This window comes from Stegostoma tigrinum, chromosome 29 (assembly GCF_030684315.1).
Source record: "Stegostoma tigrinum isolate sSteTig4 chromosome 29, sSteTig4.hap1, whole genome shotgun sequence".
Taxonomy (NCBI): Eukaryota; Metazoa; Chordata; class Chondrichthyes; order Orectolobiformes; family Stegostomatidae; genus Stegostoma; species Stegostoma tigrinum.
The window spans coordinates 44,497,283-44,519,171 of NC_081382.1; the positions used below are offsets into that span (position 1 = coordinate 44,497,283).

At 48.8% G+C, this 21,889-nt stretch overlaps 1 protein-coding gene across 2 annotated transcripts in view; it reads right to left on the reverse strand.

Annotated features, from left to right (window-relative positions):
- The window catches only part of col5a1 (procollagen, type V, alpha 1), a 322,312-nt gene that overhangs the window by 137,738 nt on the left and 162,685 nt on the right, over positions 1 to 21,889 (reverse strand). For both annotated transcript variants that reach the window (XM_059638382.1, XM_059638381.1), the window contains exons 5-9: positions 10,965 to 11,099; positions 9,038 to 9,175; positions 7,258 to 7,464; positions 1,682 to 1,942; positions 1,029 to 1,085 (exon numbers count right to left, since the gene is read on the reverse strand). In XM_059638382.1, the coding sequence (XP_059494365.1) occupies positions 1,029 to 1,085; positions 1,682 to 1,942; positions 7,258 to 7,464; positions 9,038 to 9,175; positions 10,965 to 11,099 (798 nt within the window). The remainder of the gene's footprint in view (positions 1 to 1,028; positions 1,086 to 1,681; positions 1,943 to 7,257; positions 7,465 to 9,037; positions 9,176 to 10,964; positions 11,100 to 21,889) is intronic.

Below are 21,889 nucleotides of genomic sequence, written 5' to 3' on the forward strand. Positions count from 1 at the left end.
TGTGTTATCATACACAGAGGCTAAGAATCCTGCGGCACGTAACTCAACTCCTGACTTCTCAAAGGCTGTCCACCACCTACAAGGCACTATTCAGGAGTGTGATGGAATACTCACTCCTTACCTGGATGAGTGCAGCCCTAACAACACTCAAGAAGCTCGACACCATCCATGACCAAGCAGCTGCTTGATTGGCACCACATCCACAAACATGCACTCCTTCCACCATCGACGCTCAGGAGCAGCAGTGTGTACTATCTACAAGATGAACTGCAGAAACTCACCAAAAACTCTCATGGAACACCTTCCAAATCCACAATCACTTCCATCTGTAAAGACTTGGGCAGAAATAACACCTGCAAGTTCCCCTCCAAGCCACTCACCATCCTGAATTGGGAATATATTGCCGTTCCTTCACTGTTGCTGGGTCAAAATCCTGGAAATCCCTCCCTGATGGCATTGTGGGTAAACACACAGCATGTGGACTGTGGTGGTTCAAGAAGGCAGCTCACCACCACCTTCTCAAGGGCAACTAGAGGATAAATGCTGACCCAACCAGCAATGCCCATGTGTGCTGAATGAATAAAAGGAAACACAGTCTTGGGGGCATGTTACCATCTGTCTCCAGCCCAGGTCAGACAGCATTGGAGACAGCAGCTCCAACTGGTGTAAGAGGATGAGGGGTTAGTGATGGCAATGAGGAAGGGGCAGTTTGTGCCCAGGAGCCTGGCAGTGCGTCATGGCCCCCTGCCCATGTAGACTCCGATATTGTATTGGCCTCTCTCCATGTTGAAAATAAAAGCTGATCTCCAAGTAAACAGTACCCCCCACTGGGCCACAGTCCTCAAGGACCTGGGCAGGATGCCAATGACCCCGGTACACCAGGAGATGTTGGTCTGGACCTCCTGACCTTGCTGTGTTCCAGAACCATCCAGGGATAGGGTGGTGAGATTCTTGGGTATGGAGGAGTTTAAAGCTTCCTTGGAATGACAGCTCAATCCCAGCCAACGTCTCAGGGCCCAAATACTCACTGGTTCGATAATGGCAGGTTCACCTTTCTGTCCCTTTTCACCCTTTGGTCCAGTGCCCTAGAGACAATGAGTACAACAGAAACATGTTCAAATTTTTAATTCAAATATTCTTGGCATATTTAGCAAATTCACGACCCACAGCAAATTTGTCAAAGGAACAATATCAACATTGAGGGGGTGGATTGAGGAATGAGGAGAGTGAGGGACTGGGGAAATGAGGGATGGAGGGTCCGGCATGGTAGACTGGGTGATGAGGGCATGAAGGATGGGGAGAATGAGGGATGGGGGATTGTGAGGGATGGGGAGAGTGAGAGATGGGGAGAGTGAGGGACAGGGTAGTGAGGGATTGGGAGAATGAGGGACAGAGGGGCTGAGGGGTGGGGAGTGAGGGACAGAGGGTGAGGGACAGTGAGGGGGAGAGTGAAGCGAAGGATGGGTGGTGTGAGGGTTTGGTGGAGTGAGAGATGGGAAAGTGAGGGACAGGAAGAGTGAGAGATGGGGGTGTAAGGGAGAGGGAGAGTGAGGGACAGAGGGTATGAGAGATTGGGAGAATGGGATAAAAGGTTGGGAGGGTGTTTGATTCCAGATGAATCTTCAATGGGGAAGGCAGCACCATGTTGAAGCTGGAAGTGTTCACCATTTAAAATTCTCACCACTTCGCGGATGTTATCTGTGATCACTGGGGAGACAGGGCCGATTTCTCGGTTGTTATCGAGTTCTTCATATTCATAATAGACCTCATAGTCATCATAGAATGAGTTGTCATCTTCTTCGCCGATTGTGGTTACGTTGAATTTGTCTTCTGTCTCCTCTGGTCCTGTTCTCTTGTCCAGATCCTCGTTGACGGTGTAATCAGAATTTCCTTCCAAGATGGTGTCGTTGTGTGCAAACACTTCCGGACTGACAGTCTGGGTCTTTACAGAACAGGAAAGCACAGAACAGGAGAACGGTTGATTATTACAGTTGGATAAAATGCACAGAAAGTAGAAGGTGATGTAAACAGACCTGAGGAAAGCTCAAAGAGACAACCAAGATTGTAAAAGACAAGTTAAATTCTTTGCTGTAGTAAACATGGGGTTCTAATTCTTTAACTGCCATTGAGAAACATTTACAGCTGAGCCTCCATTTTGCTTGCGAGCGTGTATATATGTGTGTGTGTGTGTTTGGGTACATGTGTGTGTGTATTTGTGTATGAGTGTCTGTGTACATGTGTGTGTGTGTTCATGTGTATATGTGTGTCTGTATGTGTTTGTATCAGGGTGAGTGTGTGTGTACATGGGTGTGTGTGTCAGGGTGTGTGTGTGTGTGTGTGTGTGTGTGTGTGTACATACATGGGTGTGTGTGTGTGAGAGCGGAAGAGAGAGTGGACGTGTCTGTTTCAGGGTGTGTGTGCATGTGTGTGTGTGTCTGTGTGTGCGTGCTGATCCGGTGTTTGTCATTCAGTGTGTGTTCCCTAGGGTGTATTTCCCAGTGTCTATTCTTTAGTGTCTCTTTCCTATTGTGTACTCACAAGTGTGTATTCCCCAGTGTGTGCTTCGCAGTGTTTATTCCCCAGCGCGCACACCCCAGCATATACTCTCCAGCATGTACTCCTCAGCTTGTACTTCCCTGTGTGTACTCGCCAGTGTGTCCTCCGAAGCCTGTACTCCCCGGTGTGTATTTCCATATATATTCCCCAATGTCTATTTCCCAGCGTTTATTCCCTAGTGTAAACTCATGAGTGTGTATTCTCCAGTGTGCATTGCCCAGTTCATACTTGCCAGTGATAATGGGAACTGCAGATGCTGGAGAATTCCAAGATAATAAAATGTGAGACTGGATGAACACAGCAGGCCAAGCAGCATCTCAGGAGCACAAAAGCTGACGTTTCGGGCCTAGACCCTTCATCAGAGAGGGGATGGGGAGAGGGAACTGGAATAAATAGGGAGAGAGGGGGAGGCAGACCGAAGATGGAGAGTAAAGAAGATAGGTGGAGAGAGTATAGGTGGGGAGGTAGGGAGGGGATAGGTCAGTCCAGGGAAGACGGACAGGTCAAGGAGGTGGGATGAGGTTAGTAGGTAGATGGGGGTGCGGCTTGGGGTGGGAGGAAGGGATGGGTGAGAGGAAGAACCGGTTAGGGAGGCATTGACAGGTTGGACTGGTTTTGGGATGCAGTGGGTTGGGGGGAAGAGCTGGGCTGGTTGTGTGGTGCAGTGGGGGGAGGGGACGAACTGGGCTGGTTTAGGGATGCAGTAGGGGAAGGGGAGATTTTGAAACTGGTGAAGTTCACATTGATACCATATGGCTGCAGGGTTCCCAGGCGGAATATGAGTTGCTGTTCCTGCAACCTTCGGGTGGCATCATTGTGGCAATGCAGGAGGCCCATGATGGACATGTCATCTCGAGAATGGGAGGGGGAGTGGAAATGGTTTGCGACTGGGAGGTGCAGTTGTTTGTTGCGAACTGTGCGGAGGTGTTCTGCAAAGCGGTCCCCAAGCCTCCGCTTGGTTTCCCCAATGTAGAGGAAGCCGCACCGGGTACAGTGGGTGCAGTATACCACATTGGCAGATGTGCAGGTGAACCTCTGCTTAATGTGGAATGTCATCTTGGGGCCTGGGATAGGGGTGAGGGAGGAGGTGTGGGGGCAAGTGTAGCATTTCCTGCGGTTGCAGGGGAAGGTGCCGGGTGTGGTGGTGTTGGAGGGCAGTGTGGAGCGAACAAGGGAGTCACGGAGAGAGTGGTCTCTCCGGAAAGCAGACAGGGGTGGGGATGGAAAAATGTCTTGGGTGGTGGGGTCGGATTGTAAATGGCGGAAGTGTCGGAGGATGATGCGTTGTATCCGGAGGTTGGTAGGGTGGTGTGTGAGAACGAGGGGGATCCTCTTAGGGCGGTTGTGGCGGGGGCGGGGTGTGAGGGATGTGAGGGATCAACACATCCCTCACACCCCGCCCCCGCCACAACCGCCCTAAGAGGATCCCCCTCGTTCTCACACACCACCCTACCAACCTCCGGATACAACGCATCATCCTCTGACACTTCCGCCATTTACAATCCGACCCCACCACACAAGACATTTTTCCATCCCCACCCCTGTCTGCTTTCTGGAGAGACCACTCTCTCCGTGACTCCCTTGTTCGCTCCACACTGCCCTCCAACACCACCACACCCGGCACCTTCCCCTGCAACCGCAGGAAATGCTACACTTGCCCCCACACCTCCTCCCTCACCCCTATCCCAGGCCCCAAGATGACATTCCACATTAAGCAGAGGTTCACCTGCACATCTGCCAATGTGGTATACTGCATCCACTGTACCCGATGCGGCTTCCTCTACATTGGGGAAACCAAGCGGAGGCTTGGGGACCGCTTTGCAGAACACCTCCGCTCAGTTCGCAACAAACAACTGCACCTCCCAGTCGCAAACTATTTCCACTCCCCCTCCCATTCTCGAGATGACATGTCCATCATGGGCCTCCTGCATTGCCACAATGATGCCACCCGAAGGTTGCAGGAACAGCAACTCATATTCCGCCTGGGAACCCTGCACCCATATGGTATCAATGTGAACTTCACCAGTTTCAAAATCTCCCCTTCCCCGACTGCATCCCTAAACCAGCCCAGTTCATCCCATCCCCCCACTGCACCACACAACCAGCCCAGCTCTTCCTCCCAACCCACTGCATCCCAAAACCAGTCCAACCTGTCTATGCCTCCCTAACCGGTTCTTCCTCTCACCCATCCCTTCCTCCCACCCCAAGCCGCACCCCCATCTACCTACTAACCTCATCCCACCTCCTTGACCTGTCCGTCTTCCCTGGACTGACCTATCCCCTCCCTACCTCCCCACCTATACTCTCTCCACCTGTCTTCTTTTTTCTCCATCTTCGGTCCGCCTCCCCCTCTCTCCCTATTTATTCCAGAACCCTCACACCATCCCCCTCTCTGGTGAAGGGTCTAGGCCCAAAACGTCAGCTTTTGTGCTCCTGAGATGCTGCTTGGCCTGCTGTGTTCATCCAGCTTCACACTTTATTATCATACTTGCCAGTGTCTATTTCCCAGTGTGTACTTCCCAGTATGCATTTCCCATTCTGTATTCACCAGGGTGCATTCCTCAGGGTGTATTCCCTAGCGTTTATTGCTCAGGGTACATTTCCCAGGGTGTATTCCCAGGATGTATTTCCCAGGTATAGTTCCCAGGGTCTATTTCCCCAGGGTCTATTTCCCCACAGTGTATTTCCCAGGGTATGTTTCCCAAGGTATGTTTCCAAGGGTACAATTCCCAGGGTACATTTCCCAGGGTGTATTTCCCAGGGTGTATTTCCCAGGGTTTTATTTCCCAGTGTGTATTTCCCGGCGTGTATTTCCCAGGTATATTTCCCGGGGTGTATTTCTCATGGTATATTTCTCAGGGTGCATTTCCTGGGGTGTATTTCCCACAGTATGTTTCTTAGGGTGTATTTCCCAGAATGTATTTCCCAACGTGTATTTTCCAGGGTGTATTTCCCAGCGGGAATTTCCCAGGGTATGTTTCCAAGGGTTTATTTCCCGGGGTGTATTTCCAAGGGTTTATTTCCCGGGGTGTATTTCCCAGGGCCTACTTCCCAGGGTGTATTTCCCGGGGTATATTTCCCAGGTTTCTATTTCCCAATGTGTATTTCCAAACGTGTATTTCCCAGTGTGCAATTCTCAATGTGTATTCCCAGAATGTGTTTCCCAGCATGTATTTACCAGGTATATTTCCCAGGGTATGATTCCCAGCATGTATTTCCCAGCATGTATTTCCCAGGGTATGTTCCCAGGGTATGTTTCCTGGGGTATATTTTCCAGGGTGTATTTCCCAGGGTCTATTTCCCAGGGTGTATCTCCCAGGGTATATTTCCCAGGGCTTTATTTCCCAGTGTGTATTTCCCAGCATGTATTTCCCAGGTATATTTCCCGGCATGCATTTCCCAGGTATATTTCCCGGGGTGTATTTCCCATGGTATATTTCCCAGGGTGCATTTCCCAAGGTGTATTTCCCAGGGTGTATTTCCCACGGTATGTTTCTAAGGGTGTATTTCCCAACGTGTATTTTCCAGGGTGTATTTCCCAGGGTATGTTTCCCAGCATGTATTTACCAGGTATATTTCCCAGCATGTATTGCCCAGGGTATATTTCCCAGGTATATTTCCCAGGGCATGCTTACCAGCGTGTATTTCCCAGGTATATTTCCCAGGGTATGTTTCCAAGGGTTTATTTCCCGGGGTGTATTTCCCAGGGCCTACTTCCCAGGGTGTATTTCCCAGGGTATATTTCCCAGGTTTCTATTTCCCAATGTGTATTTCCCAACGTGTATTTCCCAGTGTGCATCTCTCAACGTGTATTCCCAGGATGTGTTTCCCAGCATGTATTTCCCAGGTGTATTTTCCGGGGTGTCTTTCCTGGGGAGTATTTCCCAGTGTGTATTTCCTGGGGTGTATTTCCCAGTGTACAATTCCTAGGATATATTTCCCAGGGTACATTTCCCAGTGTGTATTTCCCAGCGCGTATTTCCCGGGGTGTATTTCCTGGTGTGTATTTGTCAGGTATATTTCCCAGCGTGTACTTCCCATGGTGCATCTCCCAGGGCCTATTTCCCAGGATGTTTTATGTTGGGAAGGGAGAGGCCATTTGGTGCTTCACATCATTTTTTCCAACCAATGTCAACATGGCACCAATGACATGTCTGTCTTAACTCCACTGACATGCTTTCGTTCTCCAACCCTTTGTTCTTGCTACCCTGATGCACTTTTTATGATACAATCTGCCTGTAGAGCATGCAAAACAACATCTTTCACTGTATTTTAGTAAAATGTCACAAGAACAAACCAGTTTATCAACGTGCCATCACAATTTAACACTTTCAACCCTGCGATGAATTTGGGGACTGTGTGTTGGACTCTCTACCAGGCCAGCATCTCATCCCTGAGAAGCAAGATCTGGGACTGAACCTAGTGCCTCCCAACTGGTTCCAAGGGGCTGGATACACTTGTAACTGAACAGAATCAGTCCTGATGATCAGCTCAACACCAGCTCACATCATAACGTCCAGAGGAACTCCTTGTTGGATTGAGAACCACCTCCAATCCTCACCTCCACAGCCCTGAGTAATCAATATCTTTGGTAAATTAGGGGTAAAGCAGCAAAGATGAGAATCTAAGCTGATTGTGACCAAACATACTAGAGCTCCTGAGCTCCCAGTGCTGCACCTGTAACAGCGACTGTACTCCTACCTGATTGTCAAGCCAATCTCCTCCTGAAACAACATAGTCATCTTTGTCCAATGTTTCATCGATGAGTGGTATTTCTGGATAATAATATTCATCTCCATAGATGTCATAATAACTTGTCACCAATGACGGGTAAGCTTCTAAAGTTGTAGTTTCTGGCATGGTGGTTGTTGGCTCCTCGTAGGCATCTTCACCTTCAGTTGGGGTCTCCTGAGTCAGTGAATAAAAACATTAAACAAAAACCAAACAACTGGAGATGGTGGAAATCAAAAACAAAGTCAGAAATTGCTGGAGAAACTCAACAGGTCTGACAGCATCTGTACATAGAAAGCAGAGTGAATGTTTTCAATCTGGTAACCTTCTTCAGAGCTGATTGTAAATGGGTAAAGGTTGGTACATTATGCTGACGACAGGTTGGTTGAAAGGCAATGGTGTAAGTCAGAGGAAGGCATGAAGAACACACAGAGACAGAAACACAGATAGACAGTTAGTACCTCAGTGCCCCAGTATCTCAGTGCGCCAGTATCTCAGTGCCCCAGTGCTCCAGCGGCCCAGTATATCACTGACCCAATATCTCACTATCACAGTATCTCAGTGCCCCAGTATCTGTGCCCCAGTATCTCAGTGTCCCAATACCTCACTGACCCACTATCTCACTGACCCAGTATCGCACTGACCCAGTATCTCACTGTCCCAGTATCTCACTGTCCCAGTGTCTCGGTGTTCCAGTATCTCACTGTCCCAGTGTCTCGGTGTTCCAGTATCTCAGTGTCACAGAATCACTGTGCCCCAGAATCTTAGTGCCCCAGTATCTCAGTGCCCCAGAATCTCACTGTCCCAGTATCTCACTGTCCCAGTATCTCACTGTCCCAGTATCTCTCTATCCCAATATCTCTCTATCCCAGTATCTCACTATCCCAGTATCTCAGCGTTCCAGTATCTCACTGACCCAATATCTCACTATGCCAGTATCTCAGTGCCCCAGTATCTCATGTGCCCCAGTATCTAATGTGCCCCAGTATCTCACTGTCCCAGTATCTCAGTGCCGCAGTATTTCAGCGCCCCAGTATCTCAGTGCCACAGTATCTCAGTGCCCCAGTATCTCAGCACCCCAGGGCCCCAGTATCTCAGTGCCGCAGTATTTCAGTGCGCCAGTATTTCAGTGCGCCAGTATCTCAGTGTCCCAATATCTCAGTGCCCCAGTATCTCAGTGCCCCAGTATCTTACTGTCCGAGTATCTCAGTGCTCCAATGCTCCAATATCGTGCCTCAGGGGAGATGAGGGATCATCAGTAATCCCTGAGCCAAGCTAATGCTCTGGGAAAATGGCTGAAGATGAGTCATCCTGTACTCGAAACTTTAACTCTGTTTATCCTTCTGACAATGCGGCTAGACCTGTTGAATTTCTGCACAATTTCTGCTTTCTTATTAAAGCTGTGGGGACAGGGTGACAAACCGTATCTAGGCCGCAAAGAAATTTAACTTCAATTCATAAAATCTGGAAAGTAAAGATAGACTCAGTGTTGGTGAGTGTGACACTATTGTCCATTATTGTAAAAACCCATTTGGTCTCTGATGTTCTTTTGGGATGAAAACTGCTGTTCCTACCTGATCTGGTCCACATGAGACTCCAGACCTACACCAATGTGGCTGACCCCTAACTGCCCTCTGAATTTGCCCAGGAAGCCACTTAATTTAAGGGATAATTAGGGACACAGTAAATGCCAGCCTCCCCAGAGACATCCACATGCCCTGAATGAATGAAGAGAACTGTCCGTGTTTACCTGATGGTCTGGCACTTCAGTGACAGGCCCTGTGATCTGCTCTCCATATTCTGGGATTGTTTTAGTGGGGTCTTCATTAATATTCCCTAGGATGTCGTCATAATATGGATATTCGTAATAATAATTATCCACCGAAGGCTGTGAAGAAAATAACAGGCATTTAGAGCACAGATCGGGGGTGGAGGTCAGACAGTGCTTCCTCAATGTCGTCCACAGGCACTGCGGTGGAGCCCAAAAGACTGGGAGAAAGGGATCCGATGGGGGTGGGTGGAATGGGAACTGTGAAGGAGTTGGGGCAAATGAAAACATGGGAAAATAGCAGAGAAGCGAAGGTCAGTGGGGACAGGAAAAACGAACGTGAGTTAAATCAGGGAAGGGTAGAGGGACCGAGAGGGAAATGTAAGGGGGAGGAACTGGGGCAAATGGTGGGGGGGTTAGAGAGATGGAGAGGGAGAGGTAAGGGGGAGCAATTGGGACAAGAGAAATCTAAATATTAACTACCTTGAGGCCTTTTCCTTTTTTGAAGGGTTTTTAAGGACTCTGATCCCTGAAGCAGCTGTCAAAGATCACAGTAAACTCCCAAATGGGGCATTTGGGGACCACCTTTGGGAGTTGGTAGTGGAGACAAAGCCAGAGCTCTGTCTAGAAACTAGGCTCCTGCTTTATTCCTTTGAAACAGGCCAGGATATTAAATTGAACCCAAGGATGTGAGAAAAAAATCTGCTTAAGGCCTTGTGGTATATTTAAGGCTCACGTATTTTCACAGGAGACCAAGGGATGTTCTAAATATTTACAGAAAGCGCTCCGAAAATCTCTCTCTGTAAACATCATGACGCACCAAATGATGGAATGCAACCATTATATACGGCAGGGTCAGTCAGAGTTCACTTCTCTCGCTCTCCAAAAGTAGGGAGGTAAAAGAGAGCTGCTGGAGGGTCAATGCTGACAAAGAGGCCTTTGATGGACTGACCTCCCCCCAGCTGCCTATACCTACGTGGGGTCTGCGGCACGTGCCTTAGCTGAACCCCTGGTCAATAAATTGGTTATCCCAGTCCGTGGTCTCATGCCCACAGTCATCTACCCACCTGTCAATCTCAACCTCCACATCCTGCTGGAGTCACAAACAAAAGATTCACTTCCAGGACATGGTGGGCAGCAAAGAGAAGCAACAAGCCTGTCTCAGTAAATAAGGAGGTTTTTTTAAATTTCGTTTTCTTCTCAAATTTCTGTTTATGAATGAGCAGGAGGAGAATGAAATCACCCGGATGAAAGGGTAAGGGGGAGGAGGAGGCAGGTGTGTGTGGCTAGGGCTGAGGGCAGTTGGGGAGGGGAGTGGGATGCAGCAGTTGTGGGCACAGGGGAGTGGGGGTGTGGTTTGAGGAGGAGCTGTGGCTGGGACTAGGATAGGGAGAAGGATGTCAGTATTCTGACCAGTGTTTGGTGTCTGGGATTCCGAGTCTTAGACTGACCAGGACAGCCCAGGGTCATTATCTAACCCTCCAACTTTAGCCTCGAGTGTTGCAGAACTGGAGATGAGTTTCCTGCTTATGTCTGTATGCAAAATGGGAAAACTAGGTGCTTTCTGGGAAGAATTAGGTGCTTTTCTCCTTTTTCTTCGAACAGTTTCAATTATAAATTCTATAAGATATTGGGCATTGGGAAATGGCCTATCAAGAAAGAGTATCTCTGATTGAGCTGTCCACTTTGTCATGACCATATCTGGCATTACAGGGATGGACAAATGGTGGGGATGGACAACGGGGTGACCAATGGCAAGGAAATGGAGGTGGGTCCAGTGAATGACGCCAAATCACTTGACATGGCCTCCTGGAAGATGGTCAAGGACAAGTTGGCAATCCCAGAAAATACTGGGAATGGAGTTCCGTTGGGGAACAGTACAAAGCCCATCATGGAAGGAGTTACTTACGTCGTAATTATCGAGGTTGGGATCCTGAGACTGTGGTGAATCAGGCAGGGGACTCTCACAGTCTGGGCTGTAATGTTCACAGTAATCATAAGCAGCTCGGTGGTCAGGCACAATCAAGAGTTGCTGGATTTCACCCTGAAACAAGGAGAAAGATCACATCAGTAGGAGGAAGCAGGCTGGACCGGGACCATTCACAATATTCCTCCACTTATTCTTGTTTTATCAGCAATCGTTGGTAGAGGAGGACGCCATTCATCCCATCAAATGTGTTCTGGCTCTCTCTCCGATTAATCCACTCCTTCCTCCCTGCTGTTCTCCTAATGCTTACAACTTCCCCCTTTTCCGGTGTTTCTCCAATTCCCTTTGGGAAAGTTCCTGTTGAATCTGCTCCCACTGCCTTGCCCCAGAACTCAACAACTCACTGCATCAAAAACTTTCTCCTCTTCTCCCCCTCTGGTTCTTTTACCAATTCCCTTCAATCTGTGTCCCTCTGGGCATTGACCCTGCAGCCTATGGATATACTTTCTGTAATATTATTGATTTTTTTTGTGGTTCTCAGACAGTTTCTCCCTCACTGAGGAACACCTCAGACTATTTCACAGGTAAATATAGCAATTATTGTTCAGATAACAAGGATCCTGCAAACACCCAGCAGCTGAACACTGTGGTCAGTTGATCTAAAGACTTGTAGCTTTATAGAACCCCTACAGTGTGGAAATAGGCCCTTCGGCCTAACAAGACCACACCGACCCTCACAGCCTCCCACCCAGACCCATCCAATCTACACAACGCTGAATGCTATGGGCAATTATAGCATGGCCAATCCACCTAACCTGCACATCTTTGGAATGTGGGAAGAAGCTGGGGCACCCAGAGGAAACCCACAATGACACAGGGAGAATGTGCAAATTACAGTCTCTCACCCATTCCCTGATTCCCATTGCTCCAACACTGGTAGTTGTGCCTTCAGCTGGCTGGGTCTCGAGCTCTGGAATTCCCTCCTAAACCTTGCCATCTCTCTATCACCTATTAAGAGGGTCACTAAAATCTCCCCTTTTGATCAATCTCGTTACTGCTTGACCTATTATCATCTGATATTCGTTGGTGTCAAACCTTTGCTTGATGTCCTGTGTTGCCCCTTAGCATACTTTGTCTCATTAAAGGTGCTATATTAATGAAGGTTGTTGTTCAAGAATGGGGAGGGCTCCAGGAGAAACCTTCTCAGAGCATCGTGCAACCTCCCACAGTCTGTGGACAGGGCAGCAGCCCATGGGGTGGGTATTGCAGGCAGGGCCAGATTGGTGGCTGATCCCTAATTGCCCCAAACCATTTCAGAGGCCAGACCATGTAAAGATGGCAGAATTCCTTCTTTGAAGGATATTTGTGAACGAAATTGGGTTTCTACAACAACTGATTAATATCTCATAGTCCCATCTCTGTGACCAGCTTTGCATTCCAGATTATTACTTTGACCTTAAATTCCACCAGCTGCCATGGTGTCTCTACAAGGTTTCTTCCCACTAACTCTCAGAACTTTGTCAACGTCAATCAAGTCCTTCCTCAACATTCTTTCCTCCAAAGAAAGCAACTTGAGCCTATCCAGCCTCTGTGCATAGTCAAACTGCTCCTTTCCAGGCAAAATCCTGGTGAATTACCTCTGCACTCCCTCCAGTGCAATCACATCGTTACGAGTGCTGTGACCAGAACTGCACACAGTCCTCCAGTTACAGCCTAACTACTGTTATATATAGTTCCATCATATCCTCTTTGCTCTATATTCAATACTGTCACCAATAAAGGCGAGTGTCCCATATGCCTTCTTAACTACCTATCGACCTGTCCTACTGTCTTCAAGGATTTATTGATGTGCACACTGAGGTCCCTCTGACTCTCTGTACCTCCTGGGGTTCTACCATTCATCATGCACTCCCTTACCACATCAGTACTCCCAAAATGCATCACCTTATACTTTTCAGGATTAAATTCCATTTGCTATTCTTTGCCCGTCTGACCAGTCCATCCACAGATTCCTGTCCACTCTGTTTCAAGCCGTCTGTCAGATGGAGTCTGGGATTACACTCATTGATTATCTAAGGTTTTGGAATAGATCTGTAGCTCGGGTTGTGGGTGTTGAGGTTGGTTGGCTCACTGAGCTGGTTTGTTGTCCTGCAGACATTTTGTTACCGTGCTGGGTAACATCATCAGTGCAGCCGGAAGTAGAGTTGTTCATGGGTTGCGCTCTCTATACTAAAACTACACCAAACGAGAGAGTGCAACCCGCGAACAACTCTATTTCCTGCATGGATGCCTCAGGAACCAGGTATCATCAAGTAGTGTGAGGTACAAACCATCCAGCAACAACCCACAAGCCCAGAAAACAGCAGAACAAAACGGCCGCAAGATGGTAAGGATAATGATAAACGACGCACACATCCGGCTCCGCAAATACAACAGAGAAATTACATGCCAAAAAACTTTATTCCTGGAAGCTACCAATCAAGACTGGACAACCGACATGGAACGAGCCATCAATACCAGCCAACAGACCACAAGAACCAAGAAAAGACAAACCCTGCAAGACAAGCTAACCACACTTACCCACAAAAATGACAACAACTGAACGGACATATGGATAAGGAACCTCTCAGACAGGAAACTGACAGACACGGAAAAAGCCGTTTTCACCCGAGGACTGAACTACAACTTCAGGGACACCAACAAAACGGAATTTCTAGCCACACTGGGGCCAACAATATCAATGAAGAAACACAACAAACGATAAGACAGACAGTAATCCCGACACTAAGCAGAAGGAGCGAGCTCAACATCCTCAACACATTGGAAAGACAGGCCCTGGAAGGACTGAAGAAGGACAAGAACATTACAACACAATCCGCAGACAAAGGGCACATGACAGTAATACTGAATAAAAACGACTACAACTCCAAGGCACAAAATCCTTTACACGCTAAAAAGACTTAAACAAGCAGGACAGATCAACAAAGCAGACTTCTTAAGAATGAAACCCGAAGGTACCAACACACCCCAATGCTATGGCCTCCCGAAAATGCACAAGCCAGAAGTCCCCCACAGACCCATTGTCTTCCTACCAGGCACTCCATCACACAGATTAGCCAAGGAACTAAAAAGGAGACTCAGGGACCCAGTTAACAAGTCACCCCACTCTATCCAGTCAGCCCAAGCATCCTCAAATGCATCAAAGACAGAAGGATAGACGATGAAGAGACCATGATATTGTTTGACGCCATTGCCATATTCACAACAATAAACATACCACTAGCAAGGGAAACAATGACAGCTCTACTGGAACAAGGGCGAGACCCCAGTGAAACCATCTCCACAGACAACATGCTCAAACTATTGAATCTATACTTCACCACCCACTTCACTTTCAATAGCCAAACATACGAACAAATCAACTAGACATCCATGGGATCACCTATCTCTGGACCCACAGCAGAGGCAGTGATACAAAGACTAGAAAAGATGGCCCTTCCACTAATCCAACCAAAACTATGAATACACTACATGGACAACACCTTTGTCATCATTAAATGGACCAAACTAGAGGAAACACGCAAACTTATAAACAACACCCTCACCGGAATAAAATTCACCAGAGAGGAGGAGAGGAACCAACAGTTCCCATTCCTGGATGTCATGGTAGAGCACAAGGCAAATGGGGAACTGCAAACAAAAGTGCACAGCAAAGCCACACACACAGACCAGGTACTGAACTTCAACAGTAACCATACCGACACACACAAACGAAGCTATGTGCGAACACTATTTAAACAAGCGACAACACATGACAGCAATGTGGAACTCTGCCAGGAGGAAGAAGAATACCTCTTCCAGGTTTTCAAGGGTAATGGATTCCAAAGAACTGGATCAGAATTTGCCTACACAAACAACACCAGGAAGAATCTACCCACCTCAATATACTCATCACACTACTCTACATCAGGAACACAGTGGAACTAACCATAAGAATTCTACGATCGTTGGGCATCAGAGTGGCACACAAACCCACATCAACTCTACGACAACTGCTCACCCAAACTAAAGACCCACACCCCCGACATGGATAGGACCAATGTCATCTACAAAATCCCCTGCAGAGACTGCGAGAAACACTACATCAGACAAACAGGAAGGAAACTAACAACGAGGGGACACAAACACCAACTGGCGATAAAAAGACACGACCAATACTCACTCATCTCAATCCACATGGACAAGGAGAGCCACAACTTCGACTGGGACAACACCAAGAACCTGGGACAGGCTAAGCAGAGACAGGCACAGGAATTCCTAGAAACCTGGCACTCCACAAAGAAAGCCATCAATAAACACATTGAACTTGACCCCATATACATTCCACTACGGAGGAAACCTAGAAGTGACGCAATCCATCTCAATGGACCCCAGGGTTGAAAAACCAGACAGGAAAAACACACTGACCTTCATCAGAGGCTGCAATGAGGATGTTACCCAGCATGGTAATGTAACGTCTGTGGAAGAACAAACCAGCTCGGGGGGCCAACCAACCACAACAATCTTTGATTATTTTAAGGGAGCCTCATGGTTCATGAAAAGAGTCTTTCATTTCAAAAACAATTACAAATCCTGAATATCTGAAACCATTGACTGATAAGGCCCAGAATGCACAGGAGAAGGATTGTTAAAATACAAATTTTAACCTTTGTTTCATGATGTAATCTAGATATTTAACAGAAAATGGAACATAACAACGTGAACTTGTTACAAAGAAAGACAAATTATCAATATTAGTAACTCATGAAATTCACATCTGCCTCAAGCTCAGACGAAGCAAATTCCTTCCTCGTTTAAGAATCTTCTTGAAAACCTAACTCTTCAGACAACACTTTCTCCATGAATCTCATTCCTCACCAGCAATCACTTCCTAACAGGCCATAAATGGCTGGGCGAGACAGTCCCACTGTCACTATCGGTCCACTCTCTCTGTATGGTGCTAGACATCACACTCCCACAGTGCATTGCACTAATGTGACTAAGAAGCTACCACACAGGACTTGTATATCAATGGCCGAGGGTTGAGACTGTCCTGTGTTCATGAGTGCTGCACTGTTGGAGGGTCAGTGCTGAGGGAGCGCCGCACTGTCGGAGGGTCAGTGCTGAAGGAGCGCCACACTGTTAGAGGGTCTGTGCTGAGGGAGAGCTGTACTGTTGGAGGGTCAGTGCTGAGGGAGTGCTGCACTGTTGGAGGGTCAGCGCTGAGGGAGTGCCGCACTGTCGTAGGGTCAGTGCTGAGGGAGCACCACCATGCTGGAGGATGTGCTGATGGAGTATCAATGGCCGAGGGTTGAGACTGTCCTGTGTTCATGAGTGCTGCACTGTTGGAGGGTCAGTGCTGAGGGAGCGCCGCACTGTCGGAGGGTCAGTGCTGAAGGAGCGCCACACTGTTAGAGGGTCTGTGCTGAGGGAGAGCTGTACTGTTGGAGGGTCAGTGCTGAGGGAGTGCTGCACTGTTGGAGGGTCAGCGCTGAGGGAGTGCCGCACTGTCGTAGGGTCAGTGCTGAGGGAGCACCACCATGCTGGAGGATGTGCTGATGGAGTGTTGCACTGTCTGAGGGTCAGCGCTGAGGAAGCACCGCACTGTTGGAGGTTCAGTGCTGAGGGACTGCCACACTGTCGGAGGGTCAGTGCTGAGGGAGCGCCGCATTTATGGAGGGTCAGTGCTGAGGGAGTGCCACACTTTCGGAGGGTCAGTGCTGAGGGAGCGCCGCACTGTTGGAGAGTCAGTGCTGAGGGAGTGCTGATGTAAATGAATTATTGCCTCTGTAAAGAACTCTCTTCCCTGTTAAAGAGCTGAACCTCTGTCTATATGGTAGCTTGCGCTTGTGTCCTTCTACCGTTTGATGTTGGAGATTTGTTTTCCCGGATATCTGAGCATGACCCCCCATGTGGAGACAGACATGAGAGAGAGACTTAGACTGTGTGATGTTGTGCAGCTGTTAATGAAACCCTTTCATTTTGTGTACCTGAGAGACAGATGGGATGAAACAGGGAGCCGATCTGAGTAAGTATCCAGCTCCAGCTGCTGCCTGTAGTCTAAACAATGGGGCTATTACACCTGTACCAACAAGTGGCTGTTCTCTTTCTTTCATCGATATCAGTCTCCACAAGCACCATCATCTCGCCCCTCCCACACTGTCAATCCTGTGTCCTACACAGACTCCCTGAGGCCACTGTTCACTCAGCAGTCATTGTGGCCCTTGGCTGGCGTGGAAGGTGAAGTGTGGAGGTTCTATATTGCATGTTGGAATAGGTGGAGTTTGGATTATGCTGTGTGAGATTTGAGAGCCGCCTGTTTCATATTCCAATTTGACGGTTTCATGCATCATTAGGGTTCAGTGTCGAGTGTGCGAGAGGGTTGGCAAGTTTAGAATTTTGTTGTAAACTGTTGATGTGATTTAGTGATTAAAAAATGTTGTTAGGTATTGAGGATTTTTTAAAACAATTTCCTACAGAAGAATAAGGATTTCATAATTTAGCTTCATATTATTAGTAGTGAAGATGTATCAGAACATATCACTAAACAGAACAAAAAATGTGCTGCACATGTGAAAATGAATGAGTTCCACATACTTGACAAAGAAGATAAGAATGAGGAAGAGATGGGAGGGGGTGGTTGAGAGAGGGAGCGAGTGAGGAACACAGAGAGAGAAAGACACTGAGAGACAGAGACAGAGAGAAAGAAACAGAGAGAGGGAGATTGAGAGAGAGAAAGAAAGAGATGGAGAAACTGAGAGAGAGAAATGAGAGAGACAGAGAGAGCGACAGACAGACAGAGAAATAGAGGGAAACAGAGACACACACAGAGAAAGAGAGGGAAACAGAGAGAGTGACAGTGAGAGAGAGAGAGAGATAGAGAGAGAGAGAGAAAAAGAGAGAGAGATATGAAGAGTCATTAGGCTTGAAACATGAACTTGCTTTCTCCCCACAGATGCTGCCAGACCTGCTGAGTTATGCCAGCAACATCTATTTTTGTTGGAGAGACAGACAGAGGGAGACAAAGAGAGAGAGAGTGAGACAGGGAAAATGAGAAACAATGAAAGGTAAAGAGAGAGAATAAAGAGAGTGGGACAGAAGGTCAGAGTGAGCAGATCTCAGTAATTTATTGATGTCACATGCATGTTGAAGATGTGGAAACAGATGGGTGATATCATTGATATCATTGTCAGGAACCGCTCTTATTAAAACCAAACAAAACTTTTCAAAACGGACACAGTTCAAACAGTCAGAACTCACTCTCATAGGCCTCTGAGTGGAGCTAACATTCTCCACTGCAGCTTCAGCAGCACTTCAGAAGTAAAGGAGAGAATTAATGTCAAAGCAGCAAATGATGCAATGACCAAAAGACAGAGGGAATTGGAGAAATAAAAATTCAGACTAATGTATGGAAGGAGGTGTGAATGGCAGGATCCTGAAACACTGCTCTATGGAAACAAAATAAATTAGAGAGATGAGAGAATGAAAAAATAACAAACCAGCAAAAGAAAAACACAAATGAAAGTGCGGACTGAGTTGGGATGTAAAATTGCTGAACTTAGTGTTGGTTCTGGAGGTTGTAAAGTGCTGAGTCGGTCAATGAGCCTGCTGCTGTAACCTCGAGCTTCTTTAGAAAGGGTGCTGCAGGCCAAGGCCAGAGAAGTCAGTATGGAAGCAAGGTGAAAACAACAAGCTGAGGGTTATGCTTGGGGACTGAACAAAGGTGTTCCACAAACCCAACAGAAAGGAGAGCACACTGTCAGGGGGAACTCAATGTTACAAGCTGAAACAAGTCAGGAAAATGCAGCATCTCCTTGGTTTGGATGGTTAGGTACCATGGGAAGGGGATGGGGGTGATTGAGGATTGGTCCAGGGCATCACAAAAATAATAGCCCCTTTGGAATGCTAAAAGGGGAGGGAGCGAGACGTCATGGTGAAGCGGGGTATGGTTTGTTGGAGCAGATGCTGGTCACATGGGGAGGGGGGTGAAGACAAGCTATACTCTATAATCAATCTGGGAGTTAGAGGAAGTGGGAAGACCAGACGTGTGTAAACGGCTCGGACACAGTGCAGGACGCTGTCCGTCTCACCGGGGAGGGGTAATTGGGCAAAATCCCCAGCTGAAGAGAAAGGACGACAAATTGGGGGTGCTGGTGTGGACTGTTGTAATGTCTGGACAAGTACTTTGGGGACAGAGAAACTGGGGAGAATGTAATCGAAGCCTGACAGGAAATGGGGCATGAGCAAGAGCAGGGAGGAGGCTGGGGAAGTCTGTGGTGAAACATGATCAATAGTCTTTTCCCAGAAAATGAAGCAGAGAAGCTGAAAGAAGGGAAGAGTTGGACCATGTGAATATAGGAACATAGGAGCAGGCCAATCAGTCCGTGAACCTGCCCTGCCATTCTAGATCGTAGCTGATCATCCCCCTCAAAGTCATCTCCCTGCATTGAGCCTATTTTCCTTGATGCCATTAGTATCTAGAAACCTGTCAATCTCCTCCTTGAGAGATAATGGGAACTGCAGATGCTGGAGATTCCAAGATAATAAAATGTGAGGCTGGATGAACACAGCAGGCCAAGCAGCATCTCAGGAGCACAAAAGTTGACGTTTCGGGCCTAGACCCTTCATCAGAGAGGGGGATGGGGGGAGGGAACTGGAATAAATAGGGAGAGAGGGGGAGGCGGACCGAAGATGGAGAGTAAAGAAGATAGGTGGAGAGAGTGTAGGTGGGGAGGTGGGAGGGAATAGGTCAGTCCAGGGAGGACGGACAGGTCAAGGAGGTGGGATGAGGTTAGTAGGTAGCGGGGGGTGCGGCTTGGGGTGGGAGGAAGGGATGGGTGAGAGAAAGAACCGGTTAGGGAGGCAGAGACAGGTTGGACTGGTTTTGGGATGCAGTGGGTGGGGGGGAAGAGCTGGGCTGGTTGTGTGGTGCAGTGGGGGGAGGGGACGAACTGGGCTGGTTGAGGGATGCAGTTGGGGAAGGGGAGATTTTGAAACTGGTGAAGTCCACATTGATACCATATGGCTGCAGGGTTCCCAGGCGGAATATGAGTTGCTGTTCCTGCAACCTTCGGGTGGCATCATTGTGGCAGTGCAGGAGGCCCATGATGGACATGTCATCAAGAGAATGGGAGGGGGAGTGGAAATGGTTTGCGACTGGGAGGTGCAGTTGTTTTTTGCGAACTGAGCGGAGGTGTTCTGCAAAGCGGTCCCCAAGCCTCCGCTTGGTTTCCCCAATGTAGAGGAAGCCGCACCGGGTACAGTGGATGCAGTATACCACATTGGTAGATGTGCAGGTGAACCTCTGCTTGATGTGGAATGTCATCTTGGGGCCTGGGATGGGGGTGAGGGAGGAGGTGTGGGGACAAGTGTAGCATTTCCTGCGGTTGCAGGGGAAGGTGCCGGGTGTGGTGGGGTTGGAGGGCAGTGTGGAGCGAACAAGGGAGTCACGGAGAGAGTGGTCTCTCCGGAAAGCAGACAGGGGAGGGGATGGAAAAAATGTCTTGGGTGGTGGGGTCGGATTGTAAATGGCGGAAGTGTCGGAGGATAATGCGTTGTATCCGGAGGTTGGTAGGGTGGTGTGTGAGAACGAGGGGGATCCTCTTGGGGCGGTTGTGGCGGGGGCGGGGTGTGAGGGATGTGTCGCGGGAAATGCGGGAGACGCGGTCAAGGGCGTTCTCGATCACCGTGGGGGGAAAGTTGCGGTCCTTAAAGAACTTGGACATCTGGGATGTGCGGGAGTGGAATGTCTTGTCGTGGGAGCAGATGCGGCGGAGGCGGAGGAATTGGGAATAGGGGATGGAATTTTTGCAGGAGGGTGGGTGGGAGGAGGTGTATTCTAGGTAGCTGTGGGAGTCGGTGGGCTTGAAGTGGACATCAGTTACAAGCTGGTTGCCTGAGATGGAGACTGAGAAGTCCAGGAAGGTGAGGGATGTGCTGGAGATGGCCCAGGTGAACTGAAGGTTGGGGTGGAAGGTGTTGGTGAAGTGGATGAACTGTTCGAGCTCCTCTGGGGAGCAAGAAGCGGCGCCGATACAGTCATCAATGTACCGGAGGAAGAGGTGGGGTTTGGGGCCTGTGTAGGTGCGGAAGAGGGACTGTTCCACGTAACCTACAAAGAGGCAGGCATAGCTGGGGCCCATGCGGGTGCCCATGGCCACCCCCTTGGTCTGTAGGAAGTGGGAGGAGTCAAAAGAGAAGTTGTTGAGTGTGAGGACGAGTTCAGCTAGGCGGATGAGAGTGTCGGTGGAGGGGGACTGGTCGGGCCTGCGGGACAGGAAGAAGCGGAGGGCCTTGAGGCCATCTCCATGCGGAATGCAGGTGTACATGGACTCCACCTATCTGGACTCCATTTTCTCCCCTTTGGTCCAGGAACTCCCCACCTACGTCCGTGACACCACCCACGCCCTCCACCTCCTCCAGGACTTCCAATTCCCTGGCCCCCAACACCTCATATTCACCATGGACGTCCAGTCCCTGTACACCTGCATTCCGCATGGAGATGGCCTCAAGGCCCTCCGCTTCTTCCTGTCCCGCAGGCCCGACCAGTCCCCCTCCACCGACACTCTCATCCGCCTAGCTGAACTCGTCCTCACACTCAACAACTTCTCTTTTGACTCCTCCCACTTCCTACAGACCAAGGGGGTGGCCATGGGCACCCGCATGGGCCCCAGCTATGCCTGCCTCTTTGTAGGTTACGTGGAACAGTCCCTCTTCCGCACCTACACAGGCCCCAAACCCCACCTCTTCCTCCGGTACATTGATGACTGTATCGGCGCCGCCTCTTGCTCCCCAGAGGAGCTCGAACAGTTCATCCACTTCACCAACACCTTCCACCCCAACCTTCAGTTCACCTGGGCCATCTCCAG